The 21765-nt window shown below is 44.9% G+C and overlaps 2 protein-coding genes across 4 annotated transcripts; one reads left to right on the forward strand and one right to left on the reverse strand.

Annotated features, from left to right (window-relative positions):
* The first annotated feature begins 10037 nt into the window (after positions 1-10037).
* Positions 10038-19124, forward strand: ncaph2 (non-SMC condensin II complex, subunit H2). Its single transcript, XM_006781058.3, has 20 exons — positions 10038-10126; positions 10857-10969; positions 11418-11519; positions 11595-11656; positions 11734-11812; positions 12776-12832; positions 12914-12993; positions 13081-13232; positions 13362-13495; positions 13599-13682; positions 13913-13976; positions 14051-14152; positions 14244-14288; positions 14394-14464; positions 14609-14720; positions 14807-14899; positions 15001-15050; positions 15251-15352; positions 15442-15591; positions 18899-19124. Exons 2-20 carry the CDS (start codon positions 10862-10864, stop codon positions 19019-19021), a joined length of 1770 nt encoding a protein of 589 aa, XP_006781121.2. The 5' UTR covers positions 10038-10126; positions 10857-10861; the 3' UTR covers positions 19022-19124.
* sco2 (synthesis of cytochrome C oxidase 2) lies at positions 18150-21464 on the reverse strand. Of its 3 annotated transcripts, none has more exons than XM_087830759.1 (2): positions 21402-21464; positions 18150-20687 (listed from the first exon to the last, which is right to left on the reverse strand). In XM_087830759.1, the coding sequence occupies exon 2, from the start codon at positions 20673-20675 to the stop codon at positions 19869-19871; it is 807 nt and encodes a 268-aa protein (XP_087686885.1). In that variant the 5' UTR covers positions 20676-20687; positions 21402-21464; the 3' UTR covers positions 18150-19868. The 3 variants fall into 3 exon arrangements, with proteins under 3 accessions (XP_087686885.1, XP_006781122.2, XP_087686884.1); XM_006781059.3 differs by having other exon boundaries at positions 21394-21464; XM_087830758.1 differs by having other exon boundaries at positions 18150-20684; positions 21394-21454.
* Between the last annotated feature and the right edge of the window lie 301 nt (positions 21465-21765).

Here is a 21765-nt window from a genome sequence, read left to right on the forward strand (position 1 = left end):
TGGAAGCTTTGCTCTAACGTACTGGTTTTCGTGTGTGGCCCTCAGGTCCTCCATCACACAGAGACAACAGCATTTCACTTTAAACTCTTACATAAAGCTGCTGGAGACCATGTTCTGATCTGCAGCTAACGTCTCCCTGAGAGGCCCACACACTGAGGTCAGAGGTCAAACTGGAGGAACACAGGCACTCGAGCAAGTCAGCGTTTTCTCCCTCATGTTAGAAGATGTGTGTGTGTGTGTGTGTGTGTGTGTGTGTGTGTGTGTGTGTGTGTGTGTGTGTGTGTGGCCTTTGTAGTCAGAGCACGATGTCCTCGTTACGCTGGACGGTCCTCGTTGTAACTCTGACCCTCCCTCTCCTCTGTCCGAGGTTATCAGACGGCCGGGCGCGAGCATTTCTGTCTGCGGACAATTGAGGGCACGCCCCCTCCTGCGCAGCCTGATGGGGAGGATGGAAGAGAGCGCTCTAATGGAAACCAATTACAAGGCCATCATCGTGGTCACAGCTAACGTCAGAGTGAGGTGACACCAAGGACGGGGGGAGGTGGGTTAGCCTGCAGGTAGCTCAGGTAGAAACATTAGCTGTCCTGCTCGTGAAGACAAGCAGAGATCAGGGAGAGACTTTTATATTCACCACAAAAACAGTTAGTTAACGATGTACGTCTTTACCTCCTAACAACAAACATCTGAGCTGTCAGTTTTTTTCAATTCAGCCACAGCTCACTGTGGAGTCAAACTGGTGTGTCTTTTATCACACCAGTTCAGGTTTGAGGAAAGGCGTGTGTATTATTCACACACCTGAACCCTGAGCTGTTTCTCTTCATGTTTAACTATCCACAGTCCTGACTGCACAAGTGAGAAAGCAGTGTGGTCATCACCCTGCAGCAGCCCGACACACAGACGCACACTGACATCATCACGACATGTGACAGCAAAAAACCTGTGAGACAAACATATTTTACCACATGACACACATCCATCCATCCATCCATCATCATCCATCCACCCATCATCCATTCATTATCATTCATCCATCCATCCGTCATCGTTAATCCATTCGTCCATCCATCATCCATCCATCCATTCATCCATCCATCCATCATCCATCCACCCATCATCCATCCATTCATCCACCCCTCATCCATCCACCCATCATTCACCCATCATCCATCCACCCATCATCCACCCACCCATTATCCATTCATTATCATTCATCCATCCATCCACCCATCATCCATCCATCATCATTCATCCATCCATCCATCATCATCCTTCATCCATCCATCATCCATCCACCCATCATCCACCCATCATCCACCCATCATCATCCATCAATTATCCATGCATACTCCATCCATCATCCATCCACCCATCATTCATTCATCCGTCATCATCCATCCATTCAGCCACCCATCCATTCAGCCATCCATCATCCATCCACCCATCATCATTCATCCCTCCATCCATCATCATCCATCCATTCAGCCATCCATCATCCATCCACCCATCATCCATCCACCCATCATCATTCATCCATCCATCCGTCATCATCCATTCGTCCATCCATCATCCATCCACCCATCATCCATCCATCATCCATCCACCCATCATCCACCCATCATCCATTCATTATCATTCACCCATCCATCCGTCATCATCCATCCATTCATCCACCCCTCATCCATCCACCCATCATTCACCCATCATCCATCCACCCATCATCCACCCACCCATCATCCATCCATCATCATTCATCCATCCATCCATCATCATCCTTCATCCATCCATCATCATTCATCCATCATCCATCCACCCATCATCCACCCATCATCATCTATCCATTATCCATGCATAATCCATCCATCATCCATCCACCCATCATCCACCCATCATCATCTATCCATTATCCATGCATAATCCATCCATCATCCATCCACCCATCATCCATCCATCCGTCATCATCCATCCATTCAGCCATCCATCATCCATCCACCCATCATCATTCATCTATCCATCCGTCATCATCCATCCATTCAGCCATCCATCATCCATCTACCCATCATCCATCCACCCATCATCATTCATCCATCCATCAGAGCTGCTTGGCCTCTGTGGTAGTTGGGATTTTAGCGTAAGAGAAACGATTCATGAATGATCGAATGATTAGTAGTTCTGCTTGTTTCGTTTCAGGATCTCACCTCAGTATACGGCTGAGATAAGCAAAACTCACTGAGGAGTTCAAACTGAAGTAGATCTGAAACACCAGAGTCAGGGCAGATAAAATCCACTTCACATGTGAAACAACTGGCTTCAGTAGGTCCACATCAGCTGTTTGCTTTGAGAATCATTTGTTTTTGCGTCATCACAGAATTAATCCAGAAAAACAGCGAGCACACTTAAAAAAGCTGATTAAAGCAAGCTGCTCTGTCTGTGGTGGTGAACTCACTAATCAGTTCTGTGCGTCTGTAATGTGCGACGCTGATTAGTGAGCAGGTCCAAACGAGCAGGCAGATCAATAGCAAGCAGAACAGAGCGGTTGACAGGAACAACATTTACAAACGAGCAGCAGCCAAGCAAAGACGGCAGCGAGGACGGGTCATTACAGTGGCCAATGAGCTGGAACTAAAATACGTGGTGAGCTCAGAGAATGAAGGAGGAGGAAGTTTGAAACTGTATGTAGCATGTACAGAGGCCCTGTTGGGACATCTCAGGAGCAACACATTACACAGGAAGAGGTGTCTTCTTCTTTGGCTCAAGGTTTCAAAGAGATCTCTGCGTGCATGTCATCAGAGATAAGCCAAAAAAGTTCTCTTTTTAAAGCGAGCCCAGATCAAAGTCTCTCAATAACAAAAAGATTCTTTTTTAACAGAAGTTTAAATCAAATCTGTCAAATTTTCTCCTGTTCTCTGCTGACACTCTCAGCCATCTGGATTTTATTGGACTATTTTTCATTCGGTCTGGCTGAATAGCCGATCTGAGTAACGAGCCGGGGGTGGCCGATCCGAGCTCAGCGGAGGAGTTTCCCGGGACAGCGCTCATTTTTCCAGCCTCGCTGAGGCTCGTTGGCGAGGGAATGATCCCTTTACCCGCCCCTCCATCCTTCACCTCGCAGACAGACTCGGCAGAGAAGTCGGACGTTTTCTCTCTCCATCATCCTCTGCTTCACCTCTTCGTCATCCTCCTCTGCCTTCCTCAGATGGGATACAGCTGTGACTCCATCAGTACATCCATCTTCCTCTCAGAGACAGAAGCAAGGGGGAAAAGGTCAGAACCAGAACAAAACATCATATTTTATAAACCCACTGCATGTTCAGCCTGGCGGTCTTTAATCTACTCACTAACAGTAACTCCACCTGAGGTAGAAACCTGGAGATCTGCTGATGTTAGAGAAGAAAGGTGAGGTACTCTGGGAAACGTACTCCAGGAGCCTGAAACCTGAAGACACTGGTGAAGCTAATAGCCAGAGAGCCATCTGATCTTTATCAGAGTCCAGGATTCCCTTCAGTTCCAGGACTTCAGCTCCACAGAGGTCCAATCAGAGTGTCAGATTACTGCGATGAAGGTGACACCTACATGTGTCTTTGTTTCATTCTGAATTATCTGCTGATTAAACAGGCGTGATCAGACCGTGTTTACTACAGCACGCCCTCCACATGTAAACAGCGCTGCCGATGTCTCACAGCAGCTGGACCACCACCCGAAGTTTTCCCAGCCTGGTGGATCTGACACTAAATGAGCACAGAGGCAAGCAACACAACCAACGCCATAAAAATACATGGAGTTGAGTGAGCAACAAGTCAAACAGCTGCTGCTCCCCTGCAACAAGGTTCAGAATCAGAATCAGAAAGGGTTTTATTGCCAAATGTTGAGCAGGTTTACAACATTAGGAAATTGCTGCAGTACTTAGTGCAAAACATACTGTCAGACAACACTTAACCCTTTAAAGCCGGTCAGAGTGGGCACGCTCCGTTTTGTGTAACTTTTTTTAAATCCCGGTAGCACTGCAACCATGTAAGCTAGCGCAATATTTTTTTTTGCATATGAAACCAGAGGAGTTGTACTTACATCTTATGCCATCAGCTTTTCCTAGGTCACAGTTTCCTTCCACATATAGCTTTGCAAAAACTGCATAAAAATCACTTGCAGCAACAATAACATAATAGTCCAGAAACACGCTTTGCCGATCCGATCAGCTGTTCGTAACACTTCCTACGTCCATCAGCGCAAACTATCGCATGTCCGCCACGACCTGCCCGAAACTGAAAGTGACGTCATTTTGCGGAAATGTCGTTTTTTTACCATCAGGGCCTTATGAGCCTATACTGGTGTTTTTAAAAGTTATGTTTGACTTTATGCTTTTCTGAATAGTTTCTGGGATGCTTAGGACTCATATTGCACTGCTGGAAATAGTTTATTTTGATGCACATGCTGCTTTTTTGCAAATTTGCATTATAATATTTATTTTCATTTTTCCTGCAGTATATAAAAATTGGTGTATTTCAAAAATAAAGCTAAGAAGACACCTAAACAAATTTCCTGTGGTGGGAAACTATTTTGTGCAACTTTTTTGTATTTACAGTTTTGAGGGATAAGCCTCTTAAATTTCTCTAACTAGAAATATATGTTAAAAAAACAAAAACGATTTTCAAATTTTTTTGTAGTTTATTGCACTTTTTTGCAATTTATGTAATTACTATGCACTTAATTCATACATATTATTAAAATTTGGGCTATAATGGTTGTATTGATGTATATCAACTTGAAATGCTCCCAAAAATGGCACTACAGCATGTAAAAATATAATATAATCTCTGGCGGACTTGGTTCTATGGTAGGTCTTAAAAGGTTAAATAAACATAAAAATGAAAATTTAAACTGGAAGATATATACATGAATGCAGGTCGTGATCAGTGCAAAAATGGAATGATGCAGTGATCACTGTATAAGGTCAGGTTAAACACATTTTTAGATCCTGGGGGTCTGGACCTGGATCAGGCTGTCACACTCCCAGCAGCATAGCAGGAGTCTGTTGGTCTTTTGACATATTGTACATTAAAGTACAATGAATTAAAATATTACTGCTCACCTGTGAATAAATGCATCATATGAGAGTCACTGATATGGTTTTGAACCATTTTGTGTTCTGTGATCTGAGATCCCATCACGGCTTAGAGTTGCAGCACAGTCTGAAAGTCACAGACTTCTCTTTGAGGGCAGCCCGGGTTTACTTTCATCCACCTGGGCAACACAACATCCCTTGAGAAACCTCATGCTCTTATTTTGAAAGTTGAATTGCTGCTAACAAGTTTCCTGCAGATAAACTGATGTGAGACTCCTCCTCCGTGGTGGAGGTGGTTCAGTTTTACTTTTAGTACTCTGGGGCTGGATTAAGAGATACCTGCACAACTCCTGCTGCACCTGTGTTTCTGAGAGTGTACGCCGCGAGGTCAGCAGCAACAACGGCACCTCTAAGCCAATAGAGTCACACCTTTGCCCAATCCTGACAGGTGTCAAAAACAGAGGGTTCTAACGCCTGAGAGACTCACTGTGGTTTGAGGAGTTTGTGGTGGTTTCATGATCCACCAGCGCTGCTCCCAGTGGATTGTGGAAGCTAAAAGGGAGGGAGGGGACCGGTGAGCCGTGCTGTCGTCCAATCTCACAGCTGCTGGCTGAGAGCTGGAAACTGGGGTGAAAACGGGGAGCAGGTTTAACTCTGATGGGTTTTTCCAGCCAATCAGCATGCCTGACAGGAGAGTCGTGACCTCAGCATTCTCATATTCATCTGCACGCGGTCAGTTTGAGCCATTCAAGACAGCTGATGTATGTGACTGCAGTGAAGATGTGAAACACACACACACAATAAAACAGCGATTTGTTCATTGAGATCACATTTCTGGATTTCTTCTGTTTTTATTCCTTCTGGCTTCTATTCCAAGTATCGGTTTAGATTTAGAAATACATTTCCCATAATGCTTTTATGTCATCTGAGTTCTTCCAGTTGATTTCAGAGCTTAGAGTAACTGTGTGTTACTGCTGGGCTTCATATCTGTTCTCTATCAGTGCAGGCTTCATGTTCACTCTGTTTCTTCTAGACTTTAAGGTGCAGGTCGAAGAGGCAGAGGTGCAGATTATCTGATTGGATTATACTCTGGAGAAACTTCACCATCTGTATGCTTGTGCTTCACACTTCCAGTGTAAGGACCAAGCCTTCACACAGTTGTTTTCCCGTTTCCCTCGTTTACTTCCTGTCTTATTTTGAAGGGTTTTGGTGTTTGGTGGTGTTTTTATGTCTTCTTCCTGTTCTGGTTTTTGGCTGTGACTGAGTTCACCTCTTCCTTGTTATCCTCCCCGTGCTGTTTGTATTGCAACCACACACAAAAACTACCAGCCTGAGTGTAACTGGACGCAAACCAGCGCAAACAACATGAAACCAAATCAGAGGACATCATGAATTAATCTGAGCAGTGCAGAAAACCCTTGGTTTGATTTTCAGCCTCCTGATTGGCTCATTATGAGTTGCTGGTTCACTGGCATCACTACATTAATATTTGAAAACCTGCAGAAGAAGAAGAGACTGAAACTTTGAAGTCAAAGATCAATATTTAAACCCAAAACGCATAAAATACCTCAGTTAAACCACTCATCCCATCCATGCTCTCATCCAATGGGAATTAAAATAACAGGACTGACGTCCAATGGCATGCCACGTGGTGCACTCTCACCCTGCACAGACTTCTTAACTGAAACTTTTGTTGTAAGTCCATTTACAGAACTGTTCCAGCATTAATCAGAGTACAGCGGTTAGACCGTTGGTTTAACCTTTGAGGAGGAGGAGAGTGCTGATCTTCACTCCACTCACTCGCTGAGATTCACACCTCCTCATTTACTCAAGCCGCTCGCTGCGCTGTCTCTTCATCCATGGCAGGTGTTTGGAGGTCAGAGGTGCAGACTCCTCCTCCTGCTGTGGAACGTGTTCTAGATACCAGACTGTATATTTAAGATGGACATGATGTAACCCTTGGGTTTCTGGTGAATCAGCAGCAGCCTGTGTCACCATCCACCTGTCAGTCACAGAGGCCACGCCCATAACAATGCAGGCTGGGAGCCTCTGGTGGAAGTTAGAGGAACTGCAGCTGTTCAGGTTAACATGCTGTGAACTGTGAATGATTATTATTATAATGCTGATTAGATTTACCTGTGTGCTGACACCATGAGTTATCAGGTGATGTGCACACGGTGGTGTTTGTGGGGGCGGAGTCTCTGTGTTCACTCTTGCTGCAGGTGTGATGGAGCACAGCAGGCAAATATGACTGCGACACATGCCTCAGCTTAACCTACAGCTGAGTCCAGGATGTTCTGCTGCAGAGTCACACCTTCTTCTGACAGACGCTCTGTGTTATTAGCCAAAGACTATGTAAAGGATGGCTGTGGCCACTGCAGCATTACCTGTTAGTTTGTAGCTTTTCTGAGACATTTTGTGCTGGGTTAAGAATGGCGTGCAGCTGCTGGCATCTCAGTAATCTGTTGGTGCTCCAGTGGAAGAGATAAACGATGAAGAGGAGCGCAGTGCAATGGGGATGGGGTGTTGCTGGGAAACCGCTGTGTGCATTGTTTTCTCTGAGTTTATCGGAGGATTATTCTTCATAATCACATGTGGCCAGATGTTTTCCAGAAGTGTTCTTCCTGGGCCGTGACGACGTTTCTCCGCCAGTCTGCATCCTTTGTCGTCTCGTCTCTGTTGGGAAAGTAAAACAGTGGGACTCCCGAGCAGCATGTACACCTCTGAGGAGGAAAGACAAGGAGGAGGAGGGCGTCGTCTCCTGGATTAGAAATCCGGCTGCTTGAATTAGGAGTGTTAAATTTAGCTCCTGCTGCCCCGTCATCCTCCTCTCAGAGGCATTAATTACAGCTGTCCTCTCAGACTAATAATACTCACTAATGCTGCTGCAGGACAAAGAGGAGGCTTCCTGAGGCCCATCATCATCATCATCATCATTATTGCTTCTTAATGACATCACCTGTTGTTTTTGTAAATAAAGTTTTATTAAATCACAACAAAAAACTGGTTTCATGTGTGGAGGAAGAGTTGCATACACACACACACACACACACACACACATACTGAGGGCCCTGAAATCAGATCTGTGTGCAGAGGAAATCTCATCATGTTTCCATCTGCAGATATGATTTGTGATGGTGAGAGTTCAGACAGCGGTGTGCTTCCGATGATGTCACGGCACACGGCAGCATGGCTCCCCTCACTGCTTGTTTTGTTTCATGCCCAGGTAACCAACATTTGAACTCAGGTGGAACCAAGAAAACCACATTTTTATGTGTCCTTCACATGGCTTTGATTGTCTGCACGAAGGCTTTTATTCTGAAAGTTGGCCAGATGCTCAATACTCTTCCTGCCCTCCTCACCTGTTGGTGGATTGCGAGTGTGGTCTGGAGCAGGAATTTCAGGCTCAGAGGAGAGCAGAGACCTCCCTCAGTGCACTTCCTGCTCCACAGGGGGTGTTCTCAAGGGGCAGACTTGTTCATGGGTTGTGTCCAAATTCATGGGCTGCATCCTCCTGAGGACCCGGCCTTCGCGGTCTATGTGGGCCGGGTCCTCAGAAGGTCGGGTAGGCCGGAAGTAAACGGCTGGGGAAATTGGACAGTCTAGCCTTCAGATTTGCGTTACCACTGTCTCAGTGGAGTTTAATAAACTCGGCTGTCTGCTCCTTGCTATCTAAAATATAACAGGACACTGGTGTCAATTCTCGACCATCTCACACTTCTGTTTGACGTTTATTCAGCTGTGTGAAAACCAAGGAGGAACCCACCCGGAAAGTTTTATTTTATCTAATCTAATCTAATAACTTTAATCTCAGCCAAACCGATTTACTCACGAACAAATAAAACACTGAAAGAGCATTATCTAAGTGACTTATATATTACATTTAACCCGAGTAGCGAAAGTCCGCGGTGATCTGAAAATGATGTGCCGGGAGTTTGCCGGCTCCAGTGACCCTCGAGCTCCCGGCTAGCTATCGAGCTGGTGGGTAACAGACGTCTCTGAAAACATCAGAGCACTTTTGCAAATATGTGATATCTTGATAAACCGAGCAGATATTTGAAGTTTACACAGCCTGAAAATATGTTAAAAGTTTATTTTGTGACCCAGAAAGAGTAATATTAAAAACTTAGTAGTGGCCGCCATTGTTTAAAACTGGAGTTTGGCTAGGCCGTGCTATGAATTCTGGGATATGGTGGGCCACGAAGGATACACCCGACCCATCCTTCAAATTCAGGGAAAAGGAGGACGCATTTGTCGGCTGCATTCAGAGGAGTCTGAATGCAGACAGCCTTTGTGACGTCGCTGTAATGTAATAGGCCTACAAATGCTTCCTCAGGAGGATACAGTCCAGGAATTTGGACACGACCATGGTGTTCGCACTGAGCACCAGAAGAGTGAGATGAGGAAGAATGCACACATTCACGACAGTATTATGACTTCTCACTTCATGGTTTTATTTTTTCTAAAAGATTATCCAAACAGCTTGTGATCATTTTTTACTGATTACTTAATTCATTAACTATTTTGGTTTTTGTTGTTGTTTTGTTGCTTAGGATTCTTTAACCTTTAACCCTACACCAGTCGTGTAGCACAGGGTTTTATTTAACTTGTTATCATGTGTAAACAAAAATAAAACAGGGGCTTTAAATATTCTGTGATATTACAAAATAAGTCCAATGAACGAATATGGCTTTAGCCTGATATTTGCAGATATAAATATGAAATATGGAGTCCAAATTCTCACTATTTGACTTGGCTTTGCTCTTGCGCTGTTTTGCGCATGCCAAATCATCTGTATTTCTTATAAACGGATCCCAAGGTGCAGGCAGCAGCTCGCCCAGTTTCTTTAAACCAATGACTGGAGAAGTTTTCTACAGTCATTGCTTTAAACTGCAACGCTGCCATCTAGCGGCCGGCAGCCTGTATCACACCATGGCACCGCCAGAGGGCAGCACGCGGAGCTGCTACACAGACCAGAGCAGCGAAGAAGAAATTTAACGCGGGTACTTTGAGTGTTGTGCTAACGGCTACAAACAGTTAGCCCCGGTATAGCTGGGCTCAGGTTTTTCGGTAAGTTTCTCTCTGATTTTACTCTTTAAACACCGTCGCTGCTTCATGTTAGCGACACCTGCTTATTCTCTGAGCAGTTAAATGAGCCAAGTGTTCAAGCTTTGACAGCTGCAGTCGCTTAGACGCTCCGCCACATTTCATTGATAAATCTGACATTTCATTCGGATTGATGTAAACATCGACCTCACAGAGGATTAATTAACACGGTTTACTAAACAGTGGAATGTCCCGGTATATTCGGCGTTAGATTAAGAATAAGTTAATTTGTTAAGTTTGTCTTTTCATCACCGGTTTAGCTACAGCGATTAAAATAATCACATTTTTGAACGTACTTTGGTTTGATTTCGTTCTCTCTGATTTCAGTATTTGCGGCTTTAGCTCGTAGCAATTATCACGCTATTTAATATAATTCACAGCAGCGATAACGCAGTTTTGTTTGATTTTGAGGACAGGTGAATGCAAAGAGTTCACCATGAAAACTGATAATCGATACTTAAATCGATATGTACAGTCCAGCTGTAGCTGTGCGCTCTGATCAAAATTACAGGCTTTTATGAATCTACTATTATATCAAATTTGGGCTGAATGAAAGTAATCTTTGCTTGAGTTTTAAATTAGAAAGCGTTCCATCTGCAACTCAGAGCACTGCAGAGAAACGAGCTGCTTAAAGACGGAGTCATGTTTGAGACCCCGCAGGATTCACAGCCTGTTCTGGGTCTACCTGTTTCAGGTGAGATGGAGTCCACAGAGAGCCGATATGCTCACCTGCTCCAGCCGATCCGAGAGCTCACAAAGAACTGGGAGATCGACCTGGCGTCCGAGCTAAACGACTACTTAGATGAGGTAATTTATTTATACCACAGAGGCTCTTACTTTGATAGCTTTCATCTTCCATCTTCCATACAAACTGACACAAGGCAGCAATATCCTTCTGCATCAAACATGTGGTTCGTGCCCCAGAACAGGGTCACCTACAGGGTCAGTCTGGCTCCCTGGGTGTCTTTGTAAAGAGTAAAAGCAGCACGGAGAGGGTGTCAGTTTTAGCAGTAAGCTCTGCAGTACTTCAAATGCAGACAGAAGAAGACAGAGCTGTAATTAGAAGGTAACAACTGCCTTTCAGACAAATTGCTCTGGGTCAGTTTATTGTTCAGATCATTCACAAAGGGCTGGTCTGGCAGCTTCAGGTGATCCACAGAGACACAAATGAGGATCCAGGTGGGATTTCAGTCAGTCACAGCCTGATGGAGTGAAGCTGAGCTCCACCCAGTAACATCTGTCTGTGTGTCTGCAGCTGGATGACATGTGTATCACCTTCGATGGTGGGAAAACCAGGCTGAACTTCGCAGAGGCTGCGCTGCTCATCCAGGGCTCCGCCTGCATCTACAGCAAGAAGGTGAGCCACACACAAGTCACATGACCTCGCCCAGTCTGTGATGGAGTCATGTGACGGCATCTGCGTCTGTTTCAGGTGGAGCTGCTGCACAGCCTGGTGTTCCAGACTCTGGAGTACATCAACGACAAGAACAAGAAGTAGGCATGACTCCACCCGCATGCTGGTTTGATATCCTGCTGCAGGTTCACACATTATCTTTGTGCTCTCCCGACAGACGCAACAAGCAGGCAACAGAGTCTCAGGAGGGTGATGGCAGAGCAGTGAGCAGTCATGATGCTGACAACTTGGAGGAGGTAAAAAAAAAAAAAAAAAAGACCAGGCAGCTTTTGTTAAAGGTGGTTCTTTACCTGAGAGCAAACTTCCAGAGTCACATTTCATCCCTGATTTGATTTTCAGCTTTCATGATGCTTCATTCATTTAAACACACTGGCGATAAAGTGCTTTGAGAGCTGGATGTTAGACTCAAAAATAAACTGCACCAAGGAAAAGAAGTATAAAATGTTTCTGTTCTAAAAATTCAAAACTGATACCTGACATTTTTATAGACTTCAAAGAAAGTCTATGAAACATGTTTTCAGAGGGGATTTAAAGGAAGCACCTGACTCTATGCTATGCGCCTGATGTCATTAGCCAGCTTGCTCCAGAGCCAAGGCCTTCTTTAACCCTCAGAGACTGCAGAGTGAGCCGAGCTGTAGAAACAGTCCGGTCCTGGAGCAGACAGGAAGTCAGGGTCAGCTGGAACTGAAGCGTCTGAGGTCACTGAGTGTGAAGCTTTTTGGGTGAAAATGTGGTGTCTGTGCTCAAGAATATAAACAGCAAGTTACAGGGGACCTGAAGCCAAGCTCTGAGGTACCCCTCAGGTAACGTGAGTTAACAGGTCAGAAAGAAAGCAAGCACAGGGTTAAGGTTTTACTGTTACAGCCATTCTCTAACAATGCTCACAGGGCATTCTGGGGAACGTAGTCACTTCATTCAGTCACTGACCATATCATATTAAAAAAATTAGAACCTTAAATTTAAATCATTCTTTATCGTGATCATTAATTATTTTATTTTAATTATTTATTATTAATGATCTAGATTCTTCAGATTCAACCTTTAATCATTAAAAATTAAATAAACTTTGACCTCAGATTTTCACAGAAATTCTTTTTAAATCTGTATCATGTTATTTTTACTCCTTTTTTGTAACCCTTTATCCTGTCAAAGTCAGGTGTGCTCGGGTGTAAATGAGTAACATCATTTGTGTCCTTCAGTTTTCTGCGTTGGACCTGGAAGTGTCGGACCGATCTGAGAGGTCTGACTCCAACACGGTGAGTTTGATTCTCTGAGGTCAGGTTACCTGCAGCCCGTTCTGGCCTCTGACCTCTGCCTGTGACCTCTGACCTATGCAGACTGTGGACGTGCCGCCTCTTCCTCCGGAGTCTCTGATTGCACCTGAAACCCAAGAGAAAAAGAAACTGCCCCTCATCAGGTCAGTGATCTCGCACAGCAACTAAATGAGAGCTAAGCCCCGCTCCCCGATGATGAGGTCTCACCTGGTTCTGTGCCTGTGTGTCAGTGTGAAAGGTGAGATCCTGTGCAGTCAGAAGGACTTCAGGATCAACCTGTTCGTCCCAGGTGAGGGCGACATGATCCTGCTCACATTCAGATCAGTTGCTTCCACTTCCCTGCCTCCCAGTGACTTCGCTCAACTAGAGACCCAGCCCCCAGGTACACCTCACCTCACCTGTTCAGTCCTTCATGACACATTTCCTCCCGCTTTTCTCCCTTTTTTTTTTTTTGTCTTGACTTTCACTACTTTGGTTTCTGATTTTTTTACTTTTGACCTTCATGGCTCAGATGCTGTGGTTCCAGTCGATGTTGAAATGGGCAGAGCTGATGCTGAGGAGGGTGGAGGCGATGCAGCAGACGATTTCCTCCCCTTAGAGTTGGACAACATGGAGCAGGAGGAGGAGCATGTGGACAGATTGCAGGTGGAGGAGATTTCACCTGTTAGAATCACAGAGCAGTTTCGGCCACCACCTCTTTATCTTCTTCTTCTCCTTGTGTAACTTTGGTGTTGTTGGTGTGTTTCAGGCTCCGAGTGATGGTCGAATGATCCGAGAGAGGCAACAGCTGGAAGCCAACAAACCGAGGAGAGAGGAGCCGATTCCTCCTGCTGTACGTTAATCTGCTTTAATACCCCAGATTGCAGCTCAGTGTTCGCCACAGGAGCGTTTATTTTCCTCTAGTCAAAAATCTCACACACTTAAAGCACAACAGTACTTTTATTTTGAAAGAAATAGTTTTCATAAAGCTCCGGTTTCTCATTTTGTTTTCTAACTAGATTCATTAAATTTTACCTTTTTACTAGAGCTTCATTATGAAACATCTTTTTTTTTTTTCTTCAGGTGAATGTTTGGGCGTTCCATGACCCATACGCCATGCTTGAGGAGGACAAACCACTGAAACCAGGTAACTATGGGGACCGCGTGGCGTGTTTCAGTATTCAGTCTGCTGGCGCTTACAGAGTTTTGTGTCTTCTGCAGGGAAGTGCTACAGAGTTCCCGACGGGCTGGACGACTGCGGGAAGAGGAAAAGGAAACGAGCCGCTTTCCTTCGGGACTTCAGGAGCTGGTTCAGAGGAACCTGTAAGAACAAACTGCTTGGAGCACTCATGTTCTTCCTGTGGACCCATTATCTGTTAACATGTCACTTCCTTTTTGTGTTTGTTTGTTTCAGTTGACCCTCCAGAGCACAAGTTGAAAAATGGACCCACATTTACAGGTTACAATAGGCTGAAAACATTTCTGTGTCCAGAAAAAGACTTTTAATCTGAAGAGTTGAATTTATACTTCCTGTTAAATGAAGCTGAGACTTCCTGTTTTTCAGACCTCAACTACATCTACCTGAGCACAATCAAAGACAAACTCAAAAATCAGAAGAGGATCAACAGAAGAGCCGTAAGACGCACACACCATCATCCATGCTGACATCACAGTGATGTCAGCAGTGACATCAACTGCGGTTCAGGTCGTTTTTTCAGGGTCAAACTGTGTTATTGTCAGATTATGACTCTTTACTATCACATTTGTTATGTCACCCAGGGCGTGATGATGTCTGACGAGGAGCTGAAGAGGACCTTCCTACAGCCAGAGGGGGTGGGGCCTGGCCAACTGGGGGAGGAGCCTGTGGAAGAGTTGAGACAGGACCTGCTGGGTAACAGTCTTAGTGCTGGTCTGAGTTCAGGGTCATAAAAGCTGTTTGAGTGTGTTTGCGTTAAAGCCTGATATGTCTGTCTGAAGGTGGGGATGATGATGCCTCGGACAACGAGCACGACGCCTTTCCCGATGACGTTCCAGCCGAGTTTCTGGGTGGCCCGGAGCACATTTCACCTGGTAAAATGCTTCAGATTCAGACTGAAACTGATCGATCAGTTCAGTATCGATACAGGAACAGTGGAACGTGTGTAATGATCTGATGCTGTTTGTGTCCGCAGAAGCTCACCGAGATGAACTGAGTTACGAGGATCTGGTGAAGCTGCGAGTGGTCAGTGATCAATATTATTATCTTCAGTAATGTTCAGTACATTCTGATCAATCATACTTGGAGCCTATAAGGTTTGTTCCTACTGCTAGAAGCTACCCATGATCACAAACATCAAACTACTTATAACTCCGTCGTGAAGAAGGTGAAGCTTTTATTTTGAATAGCAGGAAGTTGATTAACCCTTTGTGTGTGGGATTTAGGAGCAGCTAGTGGTAAACAGTCGTGGTTACACTCAGGAGACAGCACTGTCTCGGAGGGTCAAAGACTGGGAGGAGAAGATCCGCCCTGAGTTGGCACTGCAGGTAAAACCTGCTGAGCCCCGTCCAGTAAATTAACCCAACTTCTGACTCAAACCCCTTCTGACTCTAAACCCCACCTCTCCATTTTCCAGGAGGAACGCCCAGCATTTGACATCCATGATTACGGAGACCGCATCGTGAGAGCGCTGAGCGGCGTTGGATGCCGCAGAACGTTTGCAGCCATCGTTCATGGTCTAGACAACTTTGAAGCCTCAAAGTACCTGCTGGCCTCCCTGCAGCTGGTAAAACATCTGCACAGACATCAGTGATCAACCAATAACAGCACAGAGATCACACACATCAGACCACACTTACTTTAATGATCTGAGCACACTCAAATCCAAAGGAGGCATTTTGCGCGTTTTGTGACTAGTTTTGCCCAAACAGTGAGTGTCACCTGTTCCAGTCAGGGATGTCATCAAATGATGATAAATTCTCTAAAAAGCATAAACAATAAACTGCAGCATTGATACGTTAATCTGGTGTCATAGTTACGGCTCTGCACACACACAGTTCGGTACAAGGATGAGCGCAGCGCTGCAGGTGTTTAACATTCTGTTGCTGAATGTTTCCTGATGAGGTCATCCCATCGAACTGAATAAAACAACATGTTTGGTCCAATTAGTGTCAGGAGCTTTTACCATGGGACCACACAAAATGTCCAGGCTTTATACAGAAGTAGATGATGTCACCATGTCCATCTTTTATATACAGTCTGTGTTTAGACCCACTATAGCAGCGCTCCCCAACCTTTTTTGCGCCACGGACCGGTTTGTGCCCGACAATATTTTCACGGACCGGCCTTTAAGGTGTTGCGGATAAATACAACAAAATAAAACTAGTACCGGTACCGAAAAAAGAAGATTTATTCATAACACACCAGGGCTCTAGACTAACTTTGTGACATGGGCGCACCGGTAAGCCTAACTTTAAAAAGTTAGGCGCACACTTTTCAACCGCATCGCTCATCACTGCAGTTTTACATGTGCACTTTCTTTGGGGGGGAAGTCCATACAGACAATATTCATTTCTAAATTATTAACTAACAAACTTGTGCTTAAAGTGCTTTGTCAATATTGTAGAAAATGCTAAACTTACTCATCATCTTGGCCTCCTCTGACGACCTGTTTGCTGCTGTCTGTTGCTGAAAGGCAGTGGGGAGAGGGGACAGTTGGGCAGTGCATTTATTGCAGCATATAATGTGTTTCCTGGATACACTGTGCTTTTTCAGCATCCAAAGACTGATGGCACCGTGTCAGAGCACTGGCTATGAATTTCAGACGGATCAGGCCTTAACTTAACAAAAAAGTTATCAATAGTTCTTTTCATCTGTTCTTATTACCCACAGCTACATCCACTTCTGTCGGGCCTAGGCTGCTCACTAGGGCTGGGTATCATCACTGATTTCTATAATCCATTTGATTCCGGTTCTCAAAGTCCTGGTTTGATTCAATTTAGCCTCAGACAGTCAGATTTATTATAATTCTGATCATTTATCAGTACTGATACACATGAGACTTCATCAGAGGTGTGAACATCACAGCAGATGCCTTTGTGTGAAAGTAACTGAGAATAAAACACAGAAAAACATGAAGGAGATTTTCCTGGTCTGGCTTTTTATACCAGATAACCTTAAAAATATTCTGCAATATTCTGCGATTTTGTATAATTTTAAGAAGTTTAAATTTCTTCAGTATTAAACAGCAGAAATTAGGCTTTCTTGTCCGAGGTCATTTAAGTGAAAAAAGAAAAAGACAGCTCTGTAAACAACGGTAGACTGGTGGGTAATAAGCGAATGAATAATGCAGAAAACAGAGATTTGAGACGGGAAACTGTTCCTGAAGTACACACAGAGAGAGAGCTGTGCAGGAAGTCAGAGGGAATTCATGACGACATTGATCAAATGTGAAGCGTAGTTTGCTGCTTCTTTTGCTGCTGTCTCGGTGAATTTTGGTTGGAGAGAGACAAAACCTGCAGCTCAGAATCAGCGCAAAAAAGACGTAAACACAGCGCAGACCCGACGCATCAGAATCGCTAAGCTCCGACAGTGTGTCCGTGTTCGGGCCGTCGGGTGAGAAAGACAAAGCTGATTCTGATGCGTCGGGTCCGCTCTGTGTTTACATCTATAGAGTGGAATCCGTTAATGAATTGATATCGCTTTATTCAAGCTACTCACCTCTCTCTTCCACCTGCACTTTCAACTGAACCACGGCCAATCAGAGAGGTCCCGCCCCTGACTATCTCTGATTGGTTTAGTCCACGATAGGGGCATAATGTGTGTCTGTTGTTGACCACACGGAGAGTTGCAGAGATTTTCTTTTTTTCTTACCCGAACAGTTGGTCGCACAGGTGCGACCAAATATTTATTTTTAGTCGCACCACTGAAAAATTTGGTCGCATTTGCAACCAAATTGGTCGCACTCTAGAGCCCTGCACACGTGAAAAGACCCAGGAAAACCGAGTTAACGAAAAAAAACGATAACAAAATAATGCTTCAAAACCCTGAAAACCACACATTTCACACCCGAGTCTCAACTCTCGCGGCCCGGTACCAAATGACTCCGGTCCGTGGCCCCGGGGTTGGGGACCACTGCACTATAGCATTAGCGCGGGGTATCGTCACTGATTTCTGACTGATTGGATTCAATTTAATTTAGACTCAAGAAATATTTTAATTCTGATCTTTTATCAGTACATATACATATTTATGCATATTTATATCTATGCATAAAAACAAAGCTAAGACTTGTGAGAATTCATCAAAGGTGGTCTCTGAATACACAGAGAGGCAGCTGTGCAGGAAGTGTGGTTTTTTTTGTTTGTTTGTTTGTTTTTTTTGTTTTGTGTTTTGTGTTTTTTTTTTTTTAATTGTCCTGAGCGCAAAAGAGGGAATTCATGACAATGTTTTTCAAACAGAGCATAGTTTGGATCTTCTTTTGCTGCTCGTCAATGAATTTTGGTCAGAGAGTGACGAAACCTGCAGCTTCAGAACTTGTGAGATGTCAGCTTTCAGCAACGACAGCATGTCCGCATGTGCCGTTTACCTGCTCTCATTTGCTGTTTTAACTGTTTGGCAGTGGTTGAAATAGTTTTGTGAGCTTTAACCTGAGATTCTGTTGTTTCTGGCAAAATACATTTATATTTAAAAATCGATTCAGGAATTAATGGATTGATACACTATTCAAATTGAAATCGATTTAAATAGGATAATTGATTTTTTTTTTTTTTTTAACCCACCCCTATCGAGCATAGCTGTGAAAAAGGTAAGGACAGGAAACTGGATCAGTCTGATGGTTTTATTCTGAAGTTTTATTTTGAAAATCCTCCATGACAGAAGTGGTGCTTTTATTTCTTTAAATCCTCTGAGCTGGTTAAAGACAGACGAGAGTCTGATGAGCTCGCTGATCAATAACAGAACAGCTGTCTGATCACTTTATTGATCAGCGACACCGTCAGAAGGTTTAAAGTCTGTTCTGATGAGTCTTCACTTCCTGTCGATGGATGGCTGCAGCTGATTGGTTGCTGATCATGACTCTCTACTTCCTGCAGGCAAACGACTACACGGTGGAGATCGACAGTTGTGCCGGGTTGGAGGGAAGTTTGGACACAATGGCTCTGACTCTACTGAGCACGCACAGAGCGACGGACAGATTTGCCACGCTGAAGGCCTGAATGCAGCACAAGCCGCTCTGACATCATCATGTAACGTTTAATTGATGATCAATGTTATTCAATTTTTGTAATAAAATGTTTGTCACTGTCTGCACTCTGTGTCTGTGGGGAAAATCTGATGGTAACAAAAGCCAAAAAACAAAAACGCACGACCTTCTGACAAGAACCTGTCTGTCACTCACGCTTCATTAAAGTCCGCCATAATATAACTTGTTTCCACAGCAACATTACAGCTGATCACAGCTTCCATGTGACCAGCATCATTACATTATCTGCCCTATCACTGACCTGTTCACAGGAATCGGCGAGGTCCTCACACCCTGAGGCCAATCTGACCTTTAACTCTGAAAACTGACACTTTCTCAGAGAGCATGTCCCACTGCCATTTATGTGACAGACTGGAGGAAATGCCCGAGCATGCACTTCCAGCTGTAAACACACTTCATCCACACTGAGTAAGAGAGAAGTAAACTTAACCCGATAAACATCTCAGCTCCACATGGAAGCAGTCAGACTGCTTCAATTGTCTGAGGAACAGGAAGTCTGTCCAGGTGTCACCAGAGGAACACCTTAAACAGGAAATCTGTGTGTGTTCCTCTCCTGACACCTGGCCACACACACACACACACACACACACTGAAACCATCAGGCTGAGACAGGAAGTGAGGGAGCATGCTCTCGGGATTTTCACATTGTTATTATTGACAAACTTTCACTTCAAACACGTTTACAGTTCTGTGTTACCATGGAGAAGTGTCCCGTTTTAGGACAAGAAGCAGTTTATCCTCCAGCTGTGAGTTGGGTCGTTATGAAAACAGTCTGTAATTGGTTGCTATATAGCCAGCGCTCACAGCGTGGCATAGTTTTTGATGTGTTTGCGGACACTGTCGGCGATCTGCTCAGCGCTCTTCATCCTGTTGTAGTAGTCGAGAAAGAGGCCGTCAGGGCTGACAAGGTAGATGAGGATAGTGTGGTCCACAATGTAGTCGCCATCCTCGTCTTTGGGCCCGGCGCTGGCGTACACTCTGTAGTCCCGCCCTGCGTGCTTCACCTCCTCGACCGTCCCCGTCAGCCCGATCAGCCGGGGATGGAAGTCTTTAACGTACCGGGCAAGCGCCGCCTCATCGTCCCGCTCTGGGTCTACAGTGATAAAAAGGGGCTGCACCAGCGGCAGCGAGGCATCGCGGTCCAGAGTCACCACGACAGTGCTTAGCTTTTCCAGTTCTTCGGGGCAGATGTCAGGGCAGTGAGTGAAGCCAAAGTACAGCAGCACCCAGTTGCCCAGGAAGTCCCTCTTCGTCCGGCGGCACCCCGTGTGGTCCATGAGGCTGAAAGTGCCCTGCCCCAGCGCCACCTGCCGCAGCTGCTCCACCCGCTGCTGCCGCAGCTTCTGCTGCTTCTCTGAGTGCACAAACCACCACACACCCAGCAACCCACCGCCGAACAACAGCGTAACCAGCAGCCGAGTCCGCAGCTTCATTTTAGCCACTACTGACGGCGACGAGTCCCGATCACCAGAGAGGAAGCGAGCCTGAGGGAGCCTGTCCTGCGGTGCTAGCCGCCACCTCGAACTCAGCACTGCCGAAGACACAAACGTCCTCCGGAGTGCCGCTCCTCCTCGCAGGTCACCCATGATGCACCGCAGCCCCAACATCTCCACCACCTGCTATAAGACAGGAAGACCAGATTATTTTATCATATTATTTATTCTGATCATTAATCTGTCAAATTATTGATTATAAAACATGTTTCACTTGTGTCTATTAAACTTTAAATCCGCTTATTTTATTTGAAGTCTGACTTCAGAAACACACTGAAACGTTAAGCTCAAAACATTATTTTAGTTTTAAAAACTTACCAAAATAAAATCCATTATCATCACGTGTTATTATTAGTTTCTGACATTCATAAAATAAATAAATAATTAGTTTAAATGTAAAATCTTGGTCTTTGATACACTCATTACCCTTTTAATCGTCTTTGGGGATTTTTCCTGTTTTTGTGAAGTTAAACCCACCTGACACTGCCTTACCTAGACCCCAGACCTTCAGTAACTCTCAGGTGAGTTTATGTCCTCACCTGTTACTGACCGCGTCACGACGCTGTTACGTCACAGGACAAATGACAATAAACACACTAAAACACCAGCCGAAGAGACACCCCCCCCCCCCCCCCCCCCCCCCCCACACACACACACACACACACACAGCTGATGTCAGGACAGTGCTACAGGATTTCCTGGTGACTGAAGGTTAAGGAGCACGCGGTTAGCCAAAAGCTAACTGAGTGTCGGCTCGGGATAATGCTAATGCCCGAGCTGCTTTAGCCTCGTGAATTCAGCGAGTTCCGGTAAAAACGAGGCGCGGACTCACCTGTTTACCTTTTAGACCCCACACTAATTTGACCGGCTCCTGCCACAAGTCCACCGGACACTCCTCCTGCTTCTTCTTCTTCTTCTATGGTGGTTTACCGCAAACATCGAGATGCAGTGCCGCCACCTGCTGGAGTGACGAAGCAGGACTCCTAAAGCTACACCTGCACTTGTCTCCACCTTTAAATCCTTGGGTGAACCTGGGACCATTTTTGGTCCCGAGGACCAGGATGGATTTTTGAGGTTCTACCAAGGGTTAATCTTACAGAAAATGTGATGATTTCATGGATATTTAAAGTAAGCACTGAGACAAATTTAGTAATGCCAACATATTGAAAGAACAATATTTGTCTCTTATATATAATACATTTAT

The sequence above is a fragment of the Neolamprologus brichardi genome, chromosome 17 (genome assembly GCF_056152115.1).
Source record: "Neolamprologus brichardi isolate AB-2024 chromosome 17, ASM5615211v1, whole genome shotgun sequence".
NCBI lineage: Eukaryota > Metazoa > Chordata > Actinopteri > Cichliformes > Cichlidae > Neolamprologus > Neolamprologus brichardi.

Coding starts and splice junctions, on each gene's coding strand:
- ncaph2 (XM_006781058.3), top strand. CDS start 10,862: ATGGAGTCCACAGAGAGCCGATATGCTCACCTGCTCCAGCCGATCCGA. Junction 13,683..13,912: donor AGGAGCCGATTCCTCCTGCT/GTACGTTAATCT, acceptor TTTTTTCTTCAG/GTGAATGTTTGGGCGTTCCA. Junction 14,900..15,000: donor CCCGGAGCACATTTCACCTG/GTAAAATGCTTC, acceptor TTGTGTCCGCAG/AAGCTCACCGAGATGAACTG.
- sco2 (XM_087830759.1), bottom strand. CDS start 20,675: ATGTTGGGGCTGCGGTGCATCATGGGTGACCTGCGAGGAGGAGCGGCA.